The sequence below is a fragment of the Nansenia antarctica genome (assembly GCF_963989245.1).
Source record: "Nansenia antarctica genome assembly, chromosome: 1".
In the NCBI taxonomy this organism is placed as follows: Eukaryota; Metazoa; Chordata; class Actinopteri; order Argentiniformes; family Microstomatidae; genus Nansenia; species Nansenia antarctica.
Window position 1 is genome coordinate 12,794,428 of NC_137674.1, and position 24,552 is coordinate 12,818,979.

Here is a 24,552-nt window from a genome sequence, read left to right on the forward strand (position 1 = left end):
CAAACAGCTATATTAGATTTGAAAAAAAGAAATATGATTTTGAAAAAAAAAAAAAATATTATATTTTAATATGATGACCGGAATATATCACGTTTGTCCGGTAAATCGAATTCTTCCCGGACACGATGTCCGACGGCAAATTTTTCTAACGGAAACCCTGGTGTGTGTGTGTCGGTCTCCTACCTCCCGATGGTGGGGTTGTTGTAGTCGCCACACCAGCCACACTGGAAGGTCTGCAGACAGTCTGTGCAGGTGGCCAGAGCAGAGCACTGCTTACACTGAGGCACGGAGTGGACACTGGGGAGGAGGACAGACAGACGAGAGAGCAGGGGGGGTGGAGAGAGAGAGAGAAAGAGAGAGAGAGAGAGAGAGAGAGAGAGAAAGAGAGAAAGAGAGAGAGAGAGAAAGAGAGAGAGAGAGAGAGAAAGAGAGAGAGAGAAAGAGAGAGAGAGAGAGAGAGAGAGAGAGAAAGAGAGAGAGAGAAAGAGAGAGAGAGAAAGAGAGAGGGAGAGAGAGAGGGAGGGAGAGAGAGAGAAAGAGAGAGAGAGAGAGAGAGAGAGAAAGAGAGAGAGAGAGAGAGAGAGAGAGAGAAAGAGAGAGAGAGAGAAAGAGAGAGAGAAAGAGAGAGAGAGAGAGAGAGAGAGAGAGGGAGAGAGAGAGAGAGATGAAGAAGAGCGAAAACAACAGAGAAGGAAGAGGAAGAAAGACAACAGAGAGGAGTTGAATGCACATTGTTGTTGGTGCATTGTTGTGTTAAAACGTCAATCAAATGTTCACCAACAACAACACAGTTTGGCAGAGAGTTGGGAGTTGACCGCTGCCCTGTGAATCTAAGCAGTGTTTACCTGTCATACCAGTCCCTGCATTCTCCGTAGGGGTACTTGGTCTAAGCAGTGTTTACCTGTCATACCAGTCCCTGCATTCTCCGTAGGGGTACTTGGTCTAAGCAGTGTTTACCTGTCATACCAGTCCCTGCATTCTCCGTAGGGGTACTTGGTGAGGTAGGCAGCGAAGTAGAAGCAGGCCTGGGCAGACTCACACCACGCACACTGACTCGAGTTAGACAGACACTCCCCGCATGTCTTCCTCCTACGGGAGAGAGAAAGAGGGGGTGGGGGAGCAGAGAGGGTACTCAGTGTCTTTCGCATTGTTTACTTTTATACAACAGTTATTTCCGACCAAGTAATTTGATTGGACAAGAGGCATTCCATGAGTGCTGATATATAGTATAACAGCACTGGGACTTTTAACTATGTATCACTCCGCGGCACAGATGTTCTACTAAATGACCGTTAATTAGAGTACATGTTTGTGTTCAGGTTACTAGGCAACAGTCCATTTGAAGTTCAGTTGCGGAACTATTTTTTGTTTATTTTTATGATTAAATAAACAAACAAATCATAATATGTTGTTGCTTATTACTGTTAACTAATAAATCGCGCTGTAGAACTGTTGTATAAAAGCAATATCACACTCGAGGTCGTATTGTGTATTGTCTTGGCAAAACGTGATTGCTACTAGGAACACACTGTGGGCCATTGCAGCGAGGGCCTAAAGGAAGCAGCGAGCTACTCACTGGTTGCAGACTCTCGGACACCCCTCTGGGTCGCGAATGGACCCCTCCAGTCTGCCCCGTCGGCTGCATTGGTAGTCGCCCTTCTTGCTAGAGTTGATCTGCCACTCGCAGTAAGGGTCCTGTGGGGTCAAAGTTCACGAGCGGACACACAGAGTTATACGCAGTCCCAGATATAAGCTGACAAAGGATGTAGGGGCCTAATGGAAGACTAATTAAATATGTCAGATCAGATCGGTGATTACATCAGAGGGTTGGGAAGGAAGGATGCCTGTTCAGCAAACTGATGGATTGCATTGACAACTTTTATTTTGTTGGTATTTTTTTTTTTTTTATGTTGTTGTCGTGTATGTTGATGCCTTTTTTTTCCTCCTTTGTTATATGTTCTGTGATGTTATGTTGATGTCATTCTTCTTCTTTGTTAGATGTTTTTATGATGATTGTAGGTGGTGCTCTCCGCCCCCCTGCTCCGCCAGGCAGCGGCCCAGGGACGGACACCAGCCGCAGGACTGGTCCGACAGACACGCCAGACACGACTGGTACCTCGCGGAGGAGCCTGAGCTTGTTTTCTTTTCCAGGTATTTTTTCACTTTGTTTTGTTTGATTTTTTCGCCGACCTCCGCTGCTTTCCCCCCCGCCGTCTCCCGCCTCTCACTGCCTCCGCTGCTTTCCCCCCCGCCGTCTCCCGCCTCTCACTGCCTCCGCTGCTTTCCCCCCCCCCGCCGTCTCCCGCCTCTCACCGCCTCTACTGTCGGACTGCAGTGTTCGCCGCCTCCGCTGCCGGACTGCAGTGTTCGCCGCCTCCGCTGCCGGACTGCAGTGTTTGCCGCCTCCGCTGCTGGACTGCAGTGTTCACCGCCTCTACTGCCGGGCTGCAGTGTTCGCCGCCTCCGCTGCCGGACTGCAGTGTTCACCGCCTCTTCGTTCCTGTCCCCCGGCTCTGTGTTGCCGGCCGGCCCGCTGCGCGCCGCTCTCAGACATCGCTAGCCTGGCCGTGCTGTGCTACTACCCTCGTCCCGGGAGGTGGCCACCATTCCCTCCCCGGTTTGGGGGTTGCCGTCTCCGCAGGTGGGTATCGGTCCTTCCCAGCCTTCGCTCACTGCTGCGGGAATTGGTCGCTGGCATGGCACGGCTAGGCTGGTCGGCCGCGCGGGTTCGGTCCCGGGCTGGCGGCGCAGATGGCGGCGGCAGCGGCGGCACCGCGCTGTCGCTCTCACCTATGCTGCCGCTGACCTGCACTCGCTGGACAACGGCCATCGCCTCGCTGCTGCCGCCGCCGCCGCCACCAGGGCGGGCATTCTCCAGCGCCGCCGCTACATCCATCGAGGCTCCCAGCAACATCGACACCGGACTCTACACCCCCCCCCCCCCATCCCCGTTCGCTGACTCTGTGTTCCATGTTACTTGTTGTTTTTGTGTTTCCCATATCCCCTATATTGTCAGCGTCTTTGAGCCTTGGAAAAGCGCTATATAAATTCAATAAATTATTATTAATTATATTAGGGCTCCAAGAACAGGAACGAGATATCCTACAGGGGGGGTGTGTGTGTGTGAGAGAGAGAGAGGGGGAGAGAGGGAGAGAGAGGGGGGGGAGAGAGAGAGGGGGAGAGAGAGAGGGGGAGGGAGAGAGAGAGGGGGAGAGAGAGAGAGGGGGAGAGAGAGAGGGAGAGAGAGAGAGGGAGAGAAACAACAGTTTTAGTAAACAACACATGTAGTCATCATCATCAGTCTGACAACGAGATTAATTGCAGGCAAACCAGACGAACACTGCTGATTCCCTACACACTGACTGTACATATGGGTTAGGGTTTGTTCTGTTTGAGGTAAGAAGCACCACAACACACTGGATCATAGCACACACACACACACACACACACACACACACACACACGCTCGAGCGCGTGCACACACACACACACACACACACACACACACACACACACAACACACTGTATCATAGCGTCACTGTGTTCTTTACTGAAGTATCAACAATAGACAAGAGCAACACATCACATGTAAGTAAGTAAGTAAGTAAAGCTTTATTTATATAGCACCTTTCATACAAGAAATGCAGCTCAACGTGCTTTACAACAGGAATAAGAACATCAAGTGAATATAAAAACATATATATAAACATATACAAGCATAGAATGAATATAAAAGCACAGGAAAACACTAAAAAGAGAGACTGTGATTGTTTCCCATCTTCACACCAACTTAAATCCCTACTTAAATGTACGCCGACGACACCATTCTTTACACGTCTGGCCCCTCTCTGAACACTGCCCTGACCGACCCCCAACAGAGCTTTAACAGCATCCAATATGCCTTCTCCAACCTCCATCTTCTCCTAAACACCAATACAACTAAATGCATGATCTTCAATCGGACCCTACCCCCAAGCCTCCTGTCCCCAAAAAAATCACCTCACTGGATGGGTCAGTACTAGAATGTGTCAATACATACAAATATCTAGGTATCTGGCTTGATAGTTCACTCTCCTTCCAAACCCACATCAATAACCTTCTCACCAAACTGTCAGAACAAGAATTGGTTTCCTGTACCGCAACAAAGCCTCCTTCACCCACTCTGCAAAAACACACTTTGGTGAAAAATGACCATCCTGCCAATTCTGGACTATGGAGATATCATTGACAGGATTGCCCCCAAAAACCTTCTCAATAAACTGGACGTCATCCACCATCACACTGTCATCCGCTTTGTCACCGGTGCCCCTTTCAACACACATCACTGCGACCTGACCTGTCCAAGTCAACTGGCCATCACTCCACACCAGGCGACTGACCCACTGGTTCAGTTCATCAATAAATATGTAATAATATGTTACACCTATGGATTTATTCAGTAAGACCATATGTTTTCCATGAACTATTGTCATCTTGTCCACTGTACTTAAAAAGGAAATAAGTTGCAATTCTAACGTATTTACAATGACGACACATGGAAGATAAAGATCGAGCATGTTTGATTGTTGGGCAATTTGTTTGCAGTAGAATATCTGATCAAATATTGTCCTCAGACTAAAAGGGTCAAAGTAAGAAGTTCATACTGCTCATATGGTTTTAGTACCACTAGAGGGCGCACAACAACAAGAGATTGTGTTTGAGACAAGTCAATCATGAGAGAAAAAACGGCCAACCTATAATCCACCCCACTTACTGTAAGTACCTTGTAAAAACGCTATGATCCTCAGACATAGATTTTTCATACATGCTGGGATCAATATCTCACTAATGGACTAATAGACTACAACTGAACAATGCTGAAGATACTGGGCCTCATTGTAATGCATGGAATATAATTCACCTGCATGGTGTTCTTTTCCATTTCCATTTCCATTTTTTGCATTTATCAGTAAATAACTTACAACAAATGCATTTGTCTAACTAAGTGAATACTCTATCCATCAGTCATAGAAAGAAAAAGTCATCTATGCTCGGGACAGGGGACATTGGCAGTCATAATGCTACAAGAAGGATTCTTGTTTTTTTTCCATGTGTATTCACGTGTTTGCTATGGCCATTCACATGTTTGATAATCCATCATCGGCAGATCCCCCCCCTACCTCTGCTTACTACTGAACTTCTCATCCAGCACAGCAATCTCCGCTCCAACAAATATACTATCACTCTGCCCCCCCCCCCCCCAAAGTCCGCACCTCCTTTGTTTAGTTTAGTTTGTTTATTTAGCACACAAGAAATTGTGCAAGGAGGGAACGACGCCCAGAAGGCTTGTACAGAGTTCCACTCCACGTCAATATCAATGTTTAAAATAAAAATCTAGGGACATTTACTGCATGTCAATAGGAGAAAAGAAACCACAAACAAAATCATATCCAGCAGAAAGGTAGGATAGCACATACAAACACACAAGACAAAACAAAAACAAAAACTGAAAATAGATACAAGGATAGTAAGATTAGTACAAAAATAAACATAGATTTCCATCTTGCCCACCTTTCAACGGGAAAAGCACTACAATATAAAATAAACATAGATTTCCATCTTGCCCACCTTTCAACGGGAAAAGCACTACAATATAAAATAAACAGCTCATAACGAGATTAGATATTTTTCCTTTGGCCTGAGTCATTCTGTTCAGTTCGCTGCCCCCTGTAGGTAGCTGTAGGTACCTACACCCCCACTGACTGGAACGTGTTGCAGTGACACGAAAACTCACCACTTTTAAACACTCACTTTTACATGTTGTCTCGGATCACTGCACCTGCTTTTAAGTTAACTTCCCCCTGGTCCCTGCTGTCTTTTACATATTGTATTGTAATGTATAGATGTTTTTGATACATGTGTATCATGGCATTCATGTTTTATATTGGGTTGTGTTTTATATTGTATATATTGTGTTGTGTTTTGTGTACATACTTGCCTCTGTTCTGCCAATTGGCCAGATCGTCTTTGTAAATGAGAATTGGCTCTCAATTGACTTATCTGGTTAAATAAAGGTTAAATAAAAAATAAAATACAAATACAAATAAATCACAGATCAATTAGGCTACACATCACAATCACAGTAATCGATCATACATTAATCACCGTATCAACCCTGCAGAGTATCCCCAAGTACCGGTAACCCTATGTGTGGACACAACAGGGTTAGCCCAGTCTTTTAAACATATATATTATTATTATGTATTAATAATACCGTATTACATCCGTAATACATCATAGGCAGAGTAGGTGCAAGGAAAGTAGGTGCAATTTCAACACCATAATCAACATCGATATTGCGCAGTTGACGTTTATGAGTTGTTGATACAGTACTAAGCATACTACAATAATACTATTACTATAATATCATATAGTATAGACGAGGAAGAGGCGAGTGAATTGTCAGGAAAACAGTCCCTGTATGACATTGATTGGTGGGAGCCGGGGCGAGTTGTATTCGTTATACAATATATAAATCATATCATGTCAACCAAAGGCTAACTAACTCAGACCAAAACAAAATATAGGCTTATAGCAGCATAACTTGTTGATAAGTTGACAAATCAGCACACATACATATAGAACGAATTTGAGGCTGACCAACGTCTGATCACCATATTGCAACATTTGAACGTTTGAAAGTCTAACCGTAGGTTTAACAGGGACATAATAGCCTATGCACAGAACATATACTATCATAATCAGGACAGGAAAGAAAACATAGGCAATATTTATTTATGAGGAAGACAGGCGTATACAGATATGTGTGCTTGGCTTGCAGAGAGGGGGTTGAATTGCATCATTTGTATTTATATGTTAAAGCACTTTGAGCTGCAACGTTTGCAGGAAAAGTGCTATACAAAAAAGGGTTATGATTATGATTATGATTATAATAATGATAATAATAATAATAATCATCATTATTATTATTATTATTATCATGCAAACATATCTGTTTGAGCGCGCCCTCCGAAGTTTGACCGCAGACGTAAAAAATACACCATGACGTCATAAAAACCCAATAGAATGGGTTGGTGTGACAACGGCACTATGGCGTCATGATAAACCTATAATAGAATGGTTTGGTCAAACTTTTGTGTGACAACGGTACATACAGACTTGTATAACGGTACATATATAGATAGAGAGATTGTCCGCTGAGAATATATATATATATATATATATATATATATATTATATACCATTTCTGCTACAGTCTGCTACTTTCATAAGGATGAGTAGAAAAAGGAGAAATTCTTCGTTTCCACGAAGCCCCCTTTCGGTATGTTAGTTTTGTCTTCTCTTTCCATTTAATAATAATAATAATATCTTATATCTAATAATGTTATTCATGTTAATATTATTAATATCTAATGTATCTTTTAATGTTAGTTGATGAATCTATATATTTGTATATATTTGCATATTTACTTAAATATGTATAACGGTACATGATAGACAGACTGTCCGCGGGGATACAGTTAAGGATGAGTAGAAAAAGGAGGAATTCTTCGTTTCCACAACGCCCCCTTTCGGTATGTGAGATATCTAAGAGCCAAAAGTGTGTGTTTGTGTGTGTGTGTGTGTGTGTGTGTGTGTGTGTGTGTCTGAGTGTGTGTGTGTGTATGTGTGTGTGTGTGTGTGTGTGTGTGTGTGTTAGTGTGTGTGTGTGTGTGTGTGTGTCTGAGTGTGTGTGTGTGTATGTGTGTGTGTGTGTGTGTGTGTGTGTGTGTGTGTGTGTGTTAGTGTGTGTGTCTGAGTGTGTGTGTGTGTGTGTGTGTGTGTGTGTGTGTGTGTGTCTGAGTGTGTGTGTGTGTGTGTGTGTGTGTCTGAGTGTGTGTGTGTGTGTGTGTGTGTGTGTGTGTGTGTGTGTGAGTGTGTCCGCCTCGTAATGGTAGTTGTAAGTGCAACCCGAGGCTTCAGACATATTTATAAATCAACAAGTGTTCCACGAACTTGAACCCAGTTAAGGTCTTACAATACTCCACCTGGTGACCCTGATTAGACACTTATGCATCCAGCCTGATATTGTGCATCCCCTGACCCTCGTCCTGGTGTTAGTTGCTGTGGGCGTGTCTAACCTACTGTGGGCGTGTCTAACATGATATGGGCGTGTCTAACCTGCGGTGGGCGTGTCTAACCTGCTGTGGGCGTGTCTAACCTAATGTAGGCGTGTCTAACCTGCTGTGGGCGTCTCGTCTCAACAGCAGAGGGGGGGGTCTCGTCTCACCGGCAGAGGGGGGGGTCTCGCGATAATCCACCGCGAGTCCTGGAAGGTCTCTCCTGTCACTCTGCCAGTGTCTCATTCTTTTGAGTCTGTGGCTCTACAACTAAATGGACCTACCCCAACTGTTTTAGTTAATATCTACCGCCCACCCAAACCAAACAAGGATTTCTTTGATGAATTCAACACATTTCTCACCCACATCTGTTCACTCTCATCCAACATAATTCTGTTAGGTGATTTAAATATTCACATGGATAATAGTAATCATGCTCTCACTAAGGACTTCATCTCTTGCCTGGACAGTTTTGGTCTCCAACAATATTGATTTCCCTACCCATTCTAAAGGTCATATTTTGGACTTGGTCTGTTGCTCAGGTGTCACTCCCCTCAACTGTTCTGCTGTTGACCTCCCCATCTCTGACCACATGCTTGTTTCATTTAACTTAAGTTTGTCTCTATCCAAAACCAAACAGTCACGTACTATGTTCTTCCGCAACATCAGACATAATAATTTAGCAGATCTCATAACAGGCATCGACACTTTCCCCATCATCACCCCCCCATGCACCCCTGATCAGCTCGTCTCTCATTACAATGATGGACTCCAAACTCTGCTGGACTCACTCGCCCCCCTCAAAACCCGGACTGTCTCATTCCCCCATTCTGCCCCCTGGTTTTCCCCTCACCTACGTCTGCTGAAAGCCAAAGGACGTCAGCTGGAGCGGCTTTCAAGAAAAAACGGTCTCACTGTTCACAAACAGATGCACCATGCCCACATCCTCCTTTACAAAGACGCCCTCTCCTCAGCCAAATCCCAATATCTTACAGACAAAATCACTGCTGGTGCTGGGAACACCAGGGCCCTGTTCTCAGTGGTCAACAACTCACTCCGCCCCCCCCGACTCCCTTCCCCCACACTTCTACTCCACTGACCACTGTAACTCTCTGATGTCATTTTTCAACTCAAAAATAGCCAACATCCACCAACAACTGACCCCTCTTATGTCCAGTTGTCCATCTCCCCTATCTCCCCATCCCCCCTCTCTGTACCTCTCTCCTGCTTCCATCTCCCCTCTGCTGCCGATTTATCTAAACTCATCCGGAAATCCAAGCCATCCACCTGCCAACTTGACCCCCTGCCCTCCTCCCTGGTCATAGTCTCCCTCCCCACTCTCCTGCCGCTGATAACTACAATCATCCTGAGCTAATTGTTCCTCTTAGCCACTTGTTCCTTGTTTGCGATGTAGGTTTCCCTCCCCTTCTGGTGTTCACTCTATTCAGGCAGATAGCTGAGGAGATGTTGTTGAATGTTGTTGTGTGGGGTTCATAATCAGACACAAACACCTGTGTTCTTTCATAAGGTTCCTGTAGAGTTGCCGTAATAGGAGATTGTGAAGGAGGATCTGAATCCTCAACTAGAGCAACAATTTGTGCAATAGTTAGATGGTCAAAGGTTGTCCCCCACTCACTGGTAGATGCTTCCCCTTCTGATACCCTGGTCTGGCAGTGTCATGAGATGCTTGCCGTTTTGCTGCATATCGCAACATGAGATAACATTTGGCATGTAGTACACACCTGCTGCATGCACATCGGAAGGTTGTGTAACTAATCTACCAAGAAGCTAAAAATGTTTACAGGATTCTGCCCAGCTTTTCAGATTGGAATCAACATTATCTGTTACTGCCTTGTGAAGGTCATCCATACTTGGAAGGTCATCCATACTCCCCCTCACATAGGCTATGACACAATGAATGCCACAGGCTTTGGGTTGACATGATCGAAGCTTTTTAGGACTCACTACTAAGGAGGAGCCAACGTCATATTGTTCGACTCCGGCCGGGGACATATCCTGCATGTCATCCCTCCTCTCTCTCTCACCCATCCTTCCTGTCTAAATCTTCACTGTAACTGTCAATAAAAAGGAAAAATATGAGTGGGACTGCCCCACTCAGAAAAAATAACTTCAAATTGTAACCGTCTTTAAGTTCACGAGGTCTGGCCCTCCCACATGCTCCCCAACATTCAAAATGGGTCAATATTGGATTTTTTATTTTTTATTTTCAATTTCTTTTTTTTCATTTTCGGGGAGCCGCCATCTTGGAAATATGCTAATTAGGCCTCATATAGCCCTAAGGCCCCCAACTAGATGTTCATTTTCTAAATAAGACTTCACGTGACATTGTCGCATGCATCCGTGCCTTGTAATCGCGTGATTGGCTAACAATAGACAACTTATATGTTTGTGATCTTGGTTGCCAGGAATACATACATCAGTACCAGCTTACTGTAATTGATGTCACACACACATTTTCTGCAAGTTTCATAGAGTGTCTCCAGTGACTTCATTAAGGCTGTGACAGGTTATAGTTGTGTTATTTATACATTATGACCACACACACACACACACACACACACACACACACACACACGCACACACACACACTCACACACACACACACACACACACACACACACATTATGGCCTTTGATCAATGCATATTTAAAAGGGAGTAGAAAGCTTGATTTAACTCAAGAAAGTGATACAAATCAATGGGTCTATTTACAGTACAGGATGTGAAATTGAATGTGTGTTTGTAGTAGTACCAGTAGTTGTGTGTGAATGCATTTTTCAGTTTTCATGTTAAGCTGTTACTACATGTTTTATGTTCACCTTGCCTTTCAAATGCTTCTCTTCAATGGTATCCATTAAAGGGACAATCCATAATTTCTAAACGCCAGCCCAGCCACAAAAAGCTGAGGGATGGGTTTGGAGAAATGTGCCACTCTCAAATTCATAGACGGAACAAATATCTTTCAAGAATCAACATGGGTATATATACATTAATATATCCAAGAAAGGCATCCCAAATGACAGTTTGTGTCTGTAAGAACCCCATTGGAGAGTATTTTCTATGACTGTATGCCAGGATTCTTCACACATCAGTAGCATAACACATTTCAGTCTCACTGCCTTCTCCCTTAGTGTACTGTATATGCCTCAGTGGAATGTTATGGCTCTCTTGCGTTCACATTGGTCTGTGTATCATCCTGGATTCCATGGTCTGATTCGTGCAAATAAGCATGTCCTATCCTTCATATGATTTACATCTGTTAACCTTACATATACTGTATGTTCTGTCATCCCTATAACTTATATAGAATGCAGTAGACGTGGAGGACAACGAGGGAGAGAGAAAGAAGAGCATCAGAATGGCTGTTTTTAAACTACAGAATGTGGAGGACTACTATGAGATCGGAGAAGTGCTGGGCAGGTGAGAGAGTATAATCGTACAGAGTACTACTGTCTCTCCTAAAGACCTCTTCATCCCCACTACCCCCGGTACTGTTTCTCTACTGCAAATAACATAAAAAATGTATGTAAATTAGTTGGTTTTGTTATTGATCTAAATTGAACATCATATGAAATGTTGAACACACTGCTGCACAAAAAGTGTTGAAGTGTTATTAGGATTTAAAAAAATAATAATAATTAAACGCCCCCTTATTAAAAAAACAAAGAAGTAAACTCCAGAGACAAGTGTGTATGTTTAGACAGTTGTTACACTGCTAGGCCACACACATGTCAAATCTTTACTAGGAGGTGTGAGTAGAGATGCAGCTACAATGATGATCCTCAGACTCCTCTTTTTTCTTTTTTTAAAGGAGAGTGGACATCTACCCTCCTTCACTCTTTATGTTTCTTTATTTAGATAGGTAGAAGTTGTAGAGGTGGGGTTACATTGAGAGAGAGAGAGGAGAGAGCTATGACATTCACCACTCTGGCTCTAGACTAACCCTCAGTCCTCACCCAAAATAGTGCTGCTCTTCGTTTGGATCTATACTTGAAAAGTTGAGTGAAGTTAAAGTAGAGATTCTCAGCTTTTATTGAAGTGTTCTGTGGATGTTGCTATCACCATGCAGCCATTACAACACGTTTTAGACATATAGTACCCTATTTAATCCTTTGTATACAAAGTATACAACCCATTAACCACACCAAAAGTTGGGTATCCTCTCTGGTGAAGGTCTGCCAGGCCTGTACGTCAGCCATCTTCAGTTGTTTCTTTTGAGGAGGTTTTGCCTTAAGTCTCCTCTTTAGCAAATGCTTAAATGCAAAAGGATTTAAATCGAGATTGACTTGGCCAGTCCCTGAAAAGCTCCCTAGTTGCTATGGCTGTATGTTTTGGGTCATTGTCCTGCTGTATGATGAATGTCCATCTAATGAGTTTGGAGGCATTGGCTCGTTCTTGGGCTGAAGAAATGTTTCTGTACACTGGGGTTAGCTTAGCGGTTACGTCATCAATGAAGACAATTATTCAGGTCTATTGGAGGCCATCTATGGCTAAGCCATAACACCCCCTCCACCATATTTCACAGATGAGGTGTTATGCTGTGGAGGTTGGGCAGTTCCCTTTTTTCTCCACACTTTACTCCATCATTCTGGTACATGTTAATCTTTCTCTCATCTTTTTCCAGATGTCTGCAGGCTCTTTAGGTATTTTTTAGCAAACCATAATCCTGTTTTTGTGGTTTGTGTCTTGCAATGTCGCCTCTAGTTCTGCTAGTGAAGTTCAGGTTTTTCTTGTGGTGCACATTATTCGGTCATCCACTGTAGAAGCCTTCCTTGGCCTACCAGTTGCATTTGCATTTGAGGTTTTGGTTATGTTTCTTCTAGATTCTTTTCTGATATTTCAGCCTCATAAACGCTTCTGTTATGTCCCCAAATAATATCCAGGGGACGCGGCAAGTAATAATGAAATGAACCGGAGGACAAAGAGGCGGACAGGAGAATATAAATAAACCAAGAATCTATTGTATAACTTAAAAATAAACAGTTTTCAGAAAAACACTTAACTGAAAACTACTTTCAAAAACAGGGAGAAAATGATAGATTGTTTAACAAGGTAGAAGCCAATTAAAGTGGCCAAACACAATACTAACAGACACACTCCGTCTAAAAAATGAGTCACGGTTACTGACGCCAGTACACGCTACAAATTGTAGCAACACACAGAAATTCACTACAGTAGTAGCTTTAGCTGTCTAGCAACCAACACACAGGCACATACTACAGTAGTATCTGTCTAGCAACCAACACACAGTTGCCCACTGGCACCATCTGTTAGTTCCACCTGTCCTTTATCCTCCATCCTTGATGAGCAAGTGAATACAGGTGTGCTCCCTTATGCCATCACCATGGCGATAGGAAGGGGGAAGGACAATAACCTGGGGAGAGACACAGGGAATAACAGAAACACACACACACAACCACATTACAACAGTAAACACACACACACACAACCACACACACAACCACACTATGGCTGTAACAGCTTCCTTCATTTTTATTGACGTCTCTTTGGTCCTCATGTTGACAGACACCAATAGCAGACTCCAAAGGCAAATGCAAAGCTTAGAATCAATTGACATTGAGAGCTCTCTTATAACTGCAAAATTATGTGACGTAACACACCAGAAACACCTGTCAAGCCAATTGTCCCATCACTTTAGGGTACCCTGAAAAAGGGGGACTATGGAGAAAAGTGTTGTAATTTCTGAATGGTGCACCCAATATGTACAAAATACCATCATTGATTTCAAAACCACATTTTTGGAGTGTAGAGGCAAAAGAAGATATGCATGTGTATATATATGTATCCAATATGTACAAAATACCATAAAATAAAAGCTGATAATCTCTACAAATGTAATTGTTTGATTTCAAAGCCAAACCTTCAAAGGCAAAAGAAGAAAAAATGCTTCACTGTCCCACTACTTATGCAGGGCACTGTACGTACATATTTGACCCAGAGCAGTACCAACATGAAACCTGGGTGCCTGTCCTATATAGTTTTCTCTCCTTATCTGAACTTGATTTGAGCTTGGTACAATGGAACTAACGGGAATAGTCTGAAAAGTGCAAGCCCGCCCATCTACCACTCCAGGCAGGCTCAATCAAACCAAAGTATTCCAGAAAATAAACCAAAGAAACCCATGTTTCCCACACCTCTCCCTCCCCATAGTGGTAACTTTGGGCAGGTGCGGGCGGTGCGGGAGCGCTCCTCGGGAGTCCGCTGGGCCGGGAAATTCCTGAAGCTGCGGAGGAGCGCCAGCAGCCAGCTGGGTATGGAGAGGAGGGACGTGGAGAGAGAGGTGGAGATCCTGCAGGCGCTGCAGCACGCCAACGTCATGGCGCTAAGGGACGTGTTCGAGAGCCGCGCCGAGGTGGTGCTCATCGTGGAGCTGTGAGTATAGGATGGAGGGATGGAGAAAAGGAGATGGAGGATGGGGAGGAGAGGGTGTTGGGTGGAAAGAGTGAGGTGTTTGAGAGGAGGTGTTCATTCACAGCTTATTGTGGAGCTGTGAATGAAGTGGGATGTGATGAAGGGATGGAGAAGGAGGCACGAAGTGCTGCAACATGTCAACGTTATGGCAACAAAGCCCAACTTCTGTATCCACTGCGTGTTAGGAGCCTGTCTAGAAGCCTGTCTAGGAGCCTGTCTGTCTTTCTCTCTGCCTGTCCGATTATGGGATCTGTCTATCTGGCCCAATTGTTTAAAACTTTTGATCTGGATTCCGATTCTTTGATCCAGGATTGATCCAGGATCAGATCTTTTTTCTTTCTTTTTTTTCTGATCAGGATCAGCCAGCTCGATTTGATCCTCGATCAGAGAAAAGAATCGGGATCAATCTGATCCAGATTAAGTTTTGAACAACTGGTTAAGGTTACTCCCATAGATTAGATTAGAAAAGAAAAGATTAGAAAAGAAAAAAAATAGGAAAATGTAGGCAATGAAAAATTAAAAGGGCAAAGACCATAGGGAGTTAGAGAGACTTTGTAGGAAAGAAAGAGATAAAACTAGACTGGTGTTACTTCCAAGTGATGTTAGTCTAGAAGGAAAACTGATATGGGGCGAAAGTGAGACTCTGGATCAGAACAAAGCTGGATGACGTGTTTGGTACAGTGACAGGGTCTGTCTCTGTTGTGACGTGTGTGTGTGTGTGTGTGTGTGTGTGTGTGTGTTTGGTTTTGTGGTGGTCTGTTGTATATCGCATGGGTGTCAGACATGATTGCTCATAATGTGCAGATGCAATCATGCCGTGTCACATGTGTGTGCCTGTCTGTGTGACGTGTGTCTGTGTGTCTGCCCCCTCAGGACACAGTGGGTATGATAGAAAACATTGTGTGGATCACCTCACCTATCCTGTTTAATAGGAAGACAACGAGAATCAACTATCATTACTACCTCTAATCTTAACAGCCAGACACTGGCTCCCTATGGCCCCGCCCACTTCCTATAAATATAGCAGCAATGCAGAGATCCACACATGTGTGAGACATACACACACACACGCACACACACACACACACACACACACATACACACACACATAGAGTCACAAATGCAATCTAATGTAATCAGAATAAGTGTGCCGACTGAGGTTGTTTCTGTGCGTGTGTGTGTGTGTGTGTGTGTGAGATTGAGGGAGTGAGGGAGTGAGTTTGTGCCTTTGTGCTGGTTCAGTACTTGTCTGAGCTGTTAATGGAGCGGCCTGTATAGACAGACAGAACTATTGACTTTCCTTGTAATCAGTAAGCAGCACTAATACAATCAACTTCCCATATTTTCTCTCTCTCTCTCTCTCTCTCTCTCTCTCTCTCCCTCTCTCTCTTTCTCTCTCTCTCTTTGTCACCCTCACCTTCCCCTCTCCTTCCCTCACTACGCCCCCTCCCTCCTCTCCATGCCACAGTATCAGCGGAGGGGAGCTGTTAGACTTCATAGTGGCGAAAGAGAACCTGTCAGAGGAAGAGGCCATCGAGTTCCTCAAGCAGATCCTGAAGGGAGTGGGCTTCATGCACAGCAAACGCATCGCCCACTTTGACCTCAAGGTGAGAGGGGCACACACAGGGGGCGCATGGTCCTCACTTCCTCTGTCCTCACATCTGTCCTCACACCCTCTGTCCTCACACCCTCTGTCCTCACATCCAAATCACGATCAAATAAAGAGTCACTAGAATGGGGGAAATGTGCTTTTAGTAAAGAAAATGTAGTGATGAACATGGGCAGGAAATAAATCAGCAAGAGAAAAGGAGCACAACAAGGAGCATTCGAGAAAGTAAATGTTTTCAACATATCAAAAGCAAAGGTAAGTAGTATAAAGTATAAAGTAAACACACAGAGTAAAAAACAAATAAAGACCAATAACAATACTGTTCCTACTACTACGTAGTAGGAACACTAATAATAATAATAATAATCACCCCATCTGCTCGTACCCTCCCACCCCTCTTGGCAGTTATATTATGATCCAATCCTTTTGAGAAGGGAGCGAAGACAGACAATTGGGACGCAATCACAGAAAAAGGGGAGATTTAATGGGTGTAGAAATTAGAGGTATTATAGACAAATGGGAAGGTGGTTCCCCCTATCTGGTGTGACCTACTAGGTTCAAATCATGGTCTTGTAGCTGGTGTGACCTACTAGGTTCAAACCGTGGTCTTCCATTAGACTGTGTTAGCCCGTGGAGCTAAAGCCCAGGCATTAGTTCTGGGAGCTAATGCAAGTCTTCGGATCTCAGGCAAGGTCCGTTATTATCATCCTACTGTGCTGTGGTACTGTACTGTGGTTCACTGAACCACCTCCACTACATGTTTATTAAACTTCGGACACTCTTCTGACACCTTGATATTTTACATTGTTGAACGCTTCACGTAAGTAACAAGTGTTTCTCCTCTCTGTTCAGCCAGAGAATATCATGCTGGTTGATAAGACAGTGCCACACCCCCACATCAAAATCATTGATTTTGGGCTGGCCCACCGCTTCACACCGGGGGACGAGTACAGAAGTCTCTGGGGTACCCCGGAGTACATTGGTAAGTGGAACAACCCACATTCTCACAATGGTCACATGAACAATTAGAAGTCTATGTCTGATGTGGGTGTTTTCAGTGGTCTTAGAACATTTAATTGTGTACGGTATGTGTGATTGAGGAGCATGCGAGCGTGTATGTTTGATGTGTCTACTGGCTTTTGTGTCTTTCTTTCTGTCTGTCTGTCGGGCCTTATAGGATGACAGTTACAATATTAATTTTAATTAATTTTGACATTTAGCAGACGCTTTTAATCCAAAGCGATTTACAATTACGGTACGAATTACAGGGACATTCCCCCTGGAGTAACTGAGGGCAAAGTGCCTTACTCAAGGGCACACTAGTAGTGGTGTGGTTTCAGGCGGGATTTGAACTCACAACCTTCCGATCACAAGTCCAACTCACTATCCACTAGACCACCACTACCCCAATATGCGGTTGGCAAAGACATTTTGGCAATGTATTGTCAATAGCAAAGCATATCTACTATAGATAGATAGATAGATAGATAGATAGATAGATAGATAGATAGATAGATAGATGGTTGTGAGGTTGAGAGTGGTATAGTTGGGTGTTGAAGTGGTTGAGAGTGGCTTCAGTGGGGTAGAACTGGTAGCCAAGAGAGTGCATTGTTGAGTAATCAGAATGTGTTCTGCAGGTTTCCTGTTGTTTTTATATAAGAGTCCGGAAAGTTCCACAGCAGTTGCAGTAACAAAAGGGCTCTAGGAATGTTGGCCTAAAATCAACATTCCACCATGTTAACCAGATGAGACGATTTGGGGCTACAGAAAGCATGTTGAAGAACAATATGTGGACTTGTTTAAGCAATCTCTCTTTATGTCTATCTGTCAGTCTTTATTTAGCTTGAACCTTGCGGAACCTGCGCAGGTTGTCATGGAGACAACAAACGGGTAGTGGTGGTGGTTATGGACAGGATGTGACGTCAGAGCGTGCGGTGTGGGAGCAGGGGGTAGTGAGAGAAGGCTTCTGGCTAGGTGAGAAGTTTACATAGGCCCAGCAGGAAATGCAGGGGGGAACATGTTACAACTGAGTCACAGAAACACTGTAACAATTCTGCAGTAGAATGAACCCATATCTCTCTATCTATTTGTCTGTCTTGTGTGCAATATTGTGCAATAGACATGTGTGTGCATCTTACAGTGTTACTCAAATACAATGAGCTGCTGTATCTGTGGCAGTTGCAGAACAAAAGAACAAAAGTCATTCACGCTTCTACCTGCTACCGACCTGTATGGTCGAAGGGGGTGAACCACATGTTTCTCTCTTAACACTCTTTCATTTCCTTTCTCACTGTTATACAAATATATAATTTTGTCAGTTCTTATCCCTTTTGCACATTCATGCAAAACATTACAAATGTTGGAACATACAATTTTTTTTAGCACCTACCATTTCTACACAGTTTATATGACAACAATAACATTTGTCCAGAAATATTAGTTTCTAATATCAGAGTTGAAAACAAGTAATTTCTCCATGCGTGTTTCTCTAAATGGTACACATACAGGGCTCAGCCACAGGGGAAGGTCCAGGACACCTGACAGTCTGGTCTTTTAGAAAGGCATTTGATGCAAATCTAGGTTATATTATATTATACAACAGTTAGTTCCGACCAAGTCATTTGATTGGATTTGATTGGACAAGAGGCATTCCATGAGTGCTGATATACAGTATAACAGCACTGGGACTTTATGTATCACTCCGCCGCACAGATGTTCTACTAAATGACCGTTAATTAGACTACATGTTTGTGTTCAGGTTACTAGGCAACAGTCCATTTGAAGTTCAGTTGCGGGACTATTTTTTGTTTATTTTTATGATTAAATAAACAAACAAATCATAATCTGTTGTCGCTTATTACTGTTAACTAATAAATGGCGCTGTAGAACTGTTGTATAAAAGCAATATCACACTCAAGGTCGTGCTGTTATACTGAATATCAGCACGGCTGTGATTGCCTGCGGCCTCGTACCTATGACCGAATCACAGCTCACAGCACTTACTTGTTCTGTGTTCATATTATGGCCATCTGACTCCACAGGCTGGGGTGTGTTATTTGGCATCATGGAGGCTTCTTCAAAACTTTAATTTCTCCCAGGAAAATGTGGTTGCTAGCTATGGTATCAGGTCCCTCCCTGGCAGCTCTACTGTAGCCTACAGACACTGTCAGTGCCTTACAGAACCAATGCTTTTTACAAAATGATGTGCTTACCAAACTGTACACAGTGAGGGTGACTTTCGGCCTTGTTTAACTGCATGACCGACACTCATGTTGCAGAGTAGATTGTTTTAATTTCTCTTCATCTCTTGGTTCTTAATCCTGCCCTATCCATTATCACCATTATTACAGTATTGCTCTGTATTGGGTATTGGGTATGATTGTGTTAGACTTTTAATGGTCCATTATCACCATTTTTGCACAGATTTGGGAAACTAAGGTTCTGTGTACTAAAACGAACAAATACAAGAGAGGGACGAGTCAACAACACATTTTAAGTATGATTTGTCAGAATATGAACTTTTACAACTAGTGCACAGATAAATGTGCAATGAATAATGACATTTCTGCTATTTCACTCCTCCCCCCATCCTCACTCCCTCCCAGCCCCTGAGGTGATCAACTATGAACCCCTGAGTGAGGCCGCTGACATGTGGTAAACCATTTTACATGTTACTATGAGCAAATAGGTGCATTATACTGACAAATTAAACTATATTAATTTTCATTTGTATCTTAAGTTGTTCATAAGACAAAGAGGGATAGGCCCTAACACTCCTGGATTAACCATGCAGTAGTCATAGTTGTGGTAGGCTAGATGTAGTTCTTCTTGTTTTGAATACAGTCTTTCATTACTCTTTGTATCTCTTGTCTATACAGGAGTATTGGCGTCATAACCTACATATTGTGAGTATCCAAAGATAAGCTGACAGGTTGAACTTCACTGTGGATGCAGTATTACAGTGTTAGCTAGTATCTAGCTCCCTAATGTCTCCCTAACACCACCCTATTTTACAGGTTGAGTGGCATGTCCCCTTTTCAAGGAGATAATGATGATGAGACACTACTGAACATTGTGGGGATGAACTACGAGTTTGAGGAGAACTCTTTCAGCCAGACCAGTGTCATGGCCAAAGACTTTATTGAAAAACTGCTGGTTAAAGACCCAATGTAATCAAACAATCTATTACTCATATTTTGATATAATTTATATGTGACACGGTCCGGTCATTTGGGCCGCAAGTCGGCAACCAATCAAAATGTTCCGACTTTTATTTTGAAACACGGAAATACTTTTCAAAGTTTTTGAAAATCACAACACGAACTCGCTAGTCAAGCCAAAATACTGCAATGCAATGGATTCAGTGAGTAATTCCCACTACTACCTAGTTAACTATAACACTACTTTACATTGTCAGCAGGCTCACAAAACAAGCTGTGTTAGTTGATAAGCGAGTGTGTCATTATAAAAAATGTGTTAACATTTTTCGAAAGAAAAGTCCGAACATCAAATCAGATGCTGACTTGCGGACCGATTGACCAGACCGTGTCACATATGATTACAATACATTTGTTGATTAATATCAGTACACATCTGTATGGTACTAGTAATTCTGTGATTATCTCCTCAAACAGAGAGAGAATGACAGCAGAGGAATGTCTACTACACCCTTGGATCAAGGTGAGAGAATAGAGTGTGTGAATGTGATACAATAATGCACAATTAGTTGGAACACGGTGAAGAGACTAAGTATGGGCCCTGTGTTTACTCTCTGTATAGTCTCTGCAAAATGGCTGCATCATATTATTAAATATATTAAATGATATGATATTCCCTTGTGCTTTAGCACAACCTCACCACAGCCTAACTTCAAAGTTCAACTGTGTTTGCTGGGTATAGCCAATATTTTCTCCATGTAGTTGAGTAATAGAATTCGTTTGGAATTGTGGATTTATTTTGTCAGATTTTTTTTTTAAAGAAAAAAACGAAAAATGCTATGTGACTCATCTGGTGTTGGGTTTGTGTGCTACGTTGTAGGACTCTTGCCTTCATCTCCCCCAAGAGGCCCCAGTGGGACGTCACTCACCGCCTGGCCCTCTTCCCCTGATGAATGACATGCCATCTCCTCCCGGTGTAGTCTTCCCTCCTATACCGGTCCGACTGCGCCACCATGCTCTTTGTGGCAATACAACACCCATAGGTGGAATTCACATGGGCTCCTCTCACATGGGCTCCCTAACCCTCATGTCTGGCTTCCCAGCCGGCCGGCCTTCACCCCCTCCACGCCCGTTGCCTAAGCGCCCCGGCCCTTGCCTTCCAGATCCGGGTAATCTTGAATGTCTCGAACCAGAGCTAATAAAGGCAGTGCTTCTCATGAAAAGTTTACAGGAAGAAGAGAGGGTACTGGAAGGATTAAGGAGGATGATGGAAGAGGATACTAAAGAGGAGGACCACATAAAGGTTGTTAAGAGAGAAAACCTTTTCAATCAAAAAGAAGCAACATTAATGAAAGAAGAGGAGAAAAGGAAAGAAAGAGAGAAAAAGAAGAATGAGATACTTCTACAGTTAAGGAGGGGTAGAAAAAGGAGGAATTCTTCATTTCCACGACGCCCCCTTTCGGTATGTTAGCTTTGTCTTCTCTTTCCATTTATTTATTAATATCTAATGTATCTTTTAATGTTAGTTGATGAATCTATATATTTGTATATATTTGCATATTTACTTAAATCGTATAGTATTTTTTATATTATTTTGTTATTTTGTTTATCTTTGTGGACTGTATGGCTTATTCTTGTTTTATTATGTCGTTTATATTATTGCTATTGTGTTTTATTGATTACTATTGTTTTTTTTGTTTTTTTTCATGCTGTGTGGATATTTTAAAGCACTTCGAGTTGCAAAGTTTGCAGGAAAAGTGCTTTTCAAAGAAATATTATTATTATTATTATTATTATTATTATTATTATTATTATTATTATTATTATAATGCCAATGCTATGACACTAAGGTACCCAGCAAACACAGCCAAGTTGTTGCCTGTGTGTTAACCTCCTGTGAGGTTGCAACGTTGTTAGAAGGTAGCCAATGAAATGCTACTTTAATACTACTGAGGGTCGCGACAACGTAACTGCGAAGACTTTAGCCTTTAGCCCATCTGGTAGGCTTCCAACATGTTGCCACACTACAGCCGACTATTCCGAGAATGTTGTCCACAACCTCACCACAGCCTAACTTCAAGGTTCAACTGTGTTTGCTGGGTATAGCCAATATTTTCTCCATGTAGTTGAGTAATAGAATTCGTTTGGAATTGTGGATTTATTTTGTCCGATTTTTTTTTTTAAAGAAAAAAACGAAAAATGCTATGTGACTCATCTGGTGTTGGGTTTGTGTGCTACGTTGTAGGACTCTTGCCTTCATCCCCCCCAAGAGGCCCCAGTGGGACGTCACTCACCGCCTGGCCCTCTTCCCCTGATGAATGACATGCCATCTCCTCCCGGTGTAGTCTTCCCTCCTATACAGGTCCGACTGCGCCACCATGCTCTTTGTGGCAATACAACACCCATAGGTGGAAGTCACATGGGCTTTAAAGAAAAAAACGAAAAATGCTATGTGACTCATCTGGTGTTGGGTTTGTGTGCTACGTTGTAAGGCTGTGTTTGGAATGGCATACTAGCATACTACTCATACTAGATTTTAGTATGCCAGAGCGTTCACACTGTACAGTATGCGAGATCTGACTAGCTAAAATGTTTATGAGTAGTATGTAAAAAAATCTGTAAATCTTTTTACAACTTGTTTAGCTATTAAGTTCGGACTATGTCGAAGTAGTATCTACGGGTATCTACGGTAACTAAGGTAACGTCAGATCAGATACATACATCACATTTTTGGAATATATATGGTTACTTTCTCACCTGAAAACATATTAAAACTTCATAAAATGACATGTTAACACTTGTAGAGCCAAAATTACAGCTTTTAGCCAATATATTTTTAAATAGAGGATTTAAAATCCCCGCTCCTGGACCGGCGAAATGCATTCTGGGATGCAGTATGCATACTGCAGTGTAAACGGTTGGCTGGTATTGGCATACTTATTATGAATTTAGTAGGCAGTATACAGTATATACTCATTGAGTATGCTAGTATGCAGTATGCTAGTATGCCATTTCGAACACAGCCTAAGCCTTAGTGCTTTTTCTTTCCACAGAGAATTGACTCTTGCCTTCATCCCCCCCAAGAGGCCCCAGTGGGACGTCACTCACCGCCTGGCAAAGAAAAGAAAGAGATTGAAAAGGAGGAGAAACGTCGACAGAAGGAGGAGAAACTGAAATCAGAGGAGGCAAAAAAGCAAGCGAAAGTGAAGTTGGAGGAAGAAAAAAAGCAACAGAAAGAGAATAAGAAAAAGCAAGAGAAAGAGAAGAAAGAGAAAGAGAAGAGCCTTGAGCAAAAAAAGAAAGAGATTGAAAAGGAGGAGAAACGTCGACAGAAGGAGGAGAAACTGAAATCAGAGGAGGCAAAAAAGCAAGCGAAAGTGAAGTTGGAGGAAGAAAAAAAGCAACAGAAAGAGAATAAGAAAAAGCAAGAGAAAGAGAAGAAAGAGAAAGAGAAGAGCCTTGAGCAAGAAAAAAAAGAGATTGAAAAGGAGGAGAAACATCGACAGAAGGAGGAGAAACTGAAATCAGAGGAGGCAAAAAAGCAAGCGAAAGTGAAGTTGGAGGAAGAAAAAAAGCAACAGAAAGAGAATAAGAAAAAGCAAGAGAAAGAGAAGAAAGAGAAAGAGAAGGAAGAGAAGATTAGACTAGAGGAGGGAAAAAAGAACGCAAAAGAGAGAATAAAGAAACTTGAAAATGAGAATAAGGAGAAGGAAAAGGAAAATAAAAGGTTTGCAGAAGAAGAGAAAAGGAGACTAAAGGAGGAAAAAAAGAACGCAAAAGAGAGAATAAAGAAACTTGAAAATGAGAATAAGGAGAAGGAAAAGGAAAATAAAAGGTTTGCAGAAGAAGAGAAAAGGAGACTAAAGGAGGAAAAAAAGAACGCAAAAGAGAGAATAAAGAAACTTGAAAATGAGAATAAGGAGAAGGAAAAGGGAAATAAAAGGTTTGCAGAAGAAGAGAAAAGGAGACTAAAGACTGAAAAGAAAATACAGAAGAAGGACAAGAAAAAGAAAGAGAAGGAACAAAAGAGAAGGGGGGAGAGGGTGGTGGGCTGATAGGCACCCCTCTCAGGGTGGTGGTGTGGTGGGGAGGGTGGTGGGCTGATAGGCACCCCTCTCAGGGTGCTGGGGTAGTGGAGGGCAGAGGGGAGGGTGGTGGAGGGAGAGGGGAGGGTGGTGGGGGGGAGAAAGGGGGGTGGTGGGGGGAGAGGGGAGGGTGATGGGGGAGAGGGGAGGG

General features: G+C 42.9%; 1 protein-coding gene across 1 annotated transcript; it reads left to right on the top strand.

The window, feature by feature from the left end:
* Positions 1-11,453: 11,453 nt before the first annotated feature.
* LOC308156302 (death-associated protein kinase 2-like) lies at positions 11,454-22,631 on the top strand (the record flags this gene model as incomplete). The annotated part of the gene is made up of 10 exons (XM_080529647.1): positions 11,454-11,538; positions 14,290-14,511; positions 16,019-16,157; positions 17,012-17,141; positions 19,765-19,813; positions 20,038-20,064; positions 20,176-20,328; positions 20,794-20,839; positions 21,420-21,485; positions 22,587-22,631. The coding sequence occupies exons 1-10, from the start codon at positions 11,477-11,479 to the stop codon at positions 22,629-22,631; spliced, it is 939 nt and encodes a 312-aa protein (XP_080385773.1). The 5' UTR covers positions 11,454-11,476.
* Between the last annotated feature and the right edge of the window lie 1,921 nt (positions 22,632-24,552).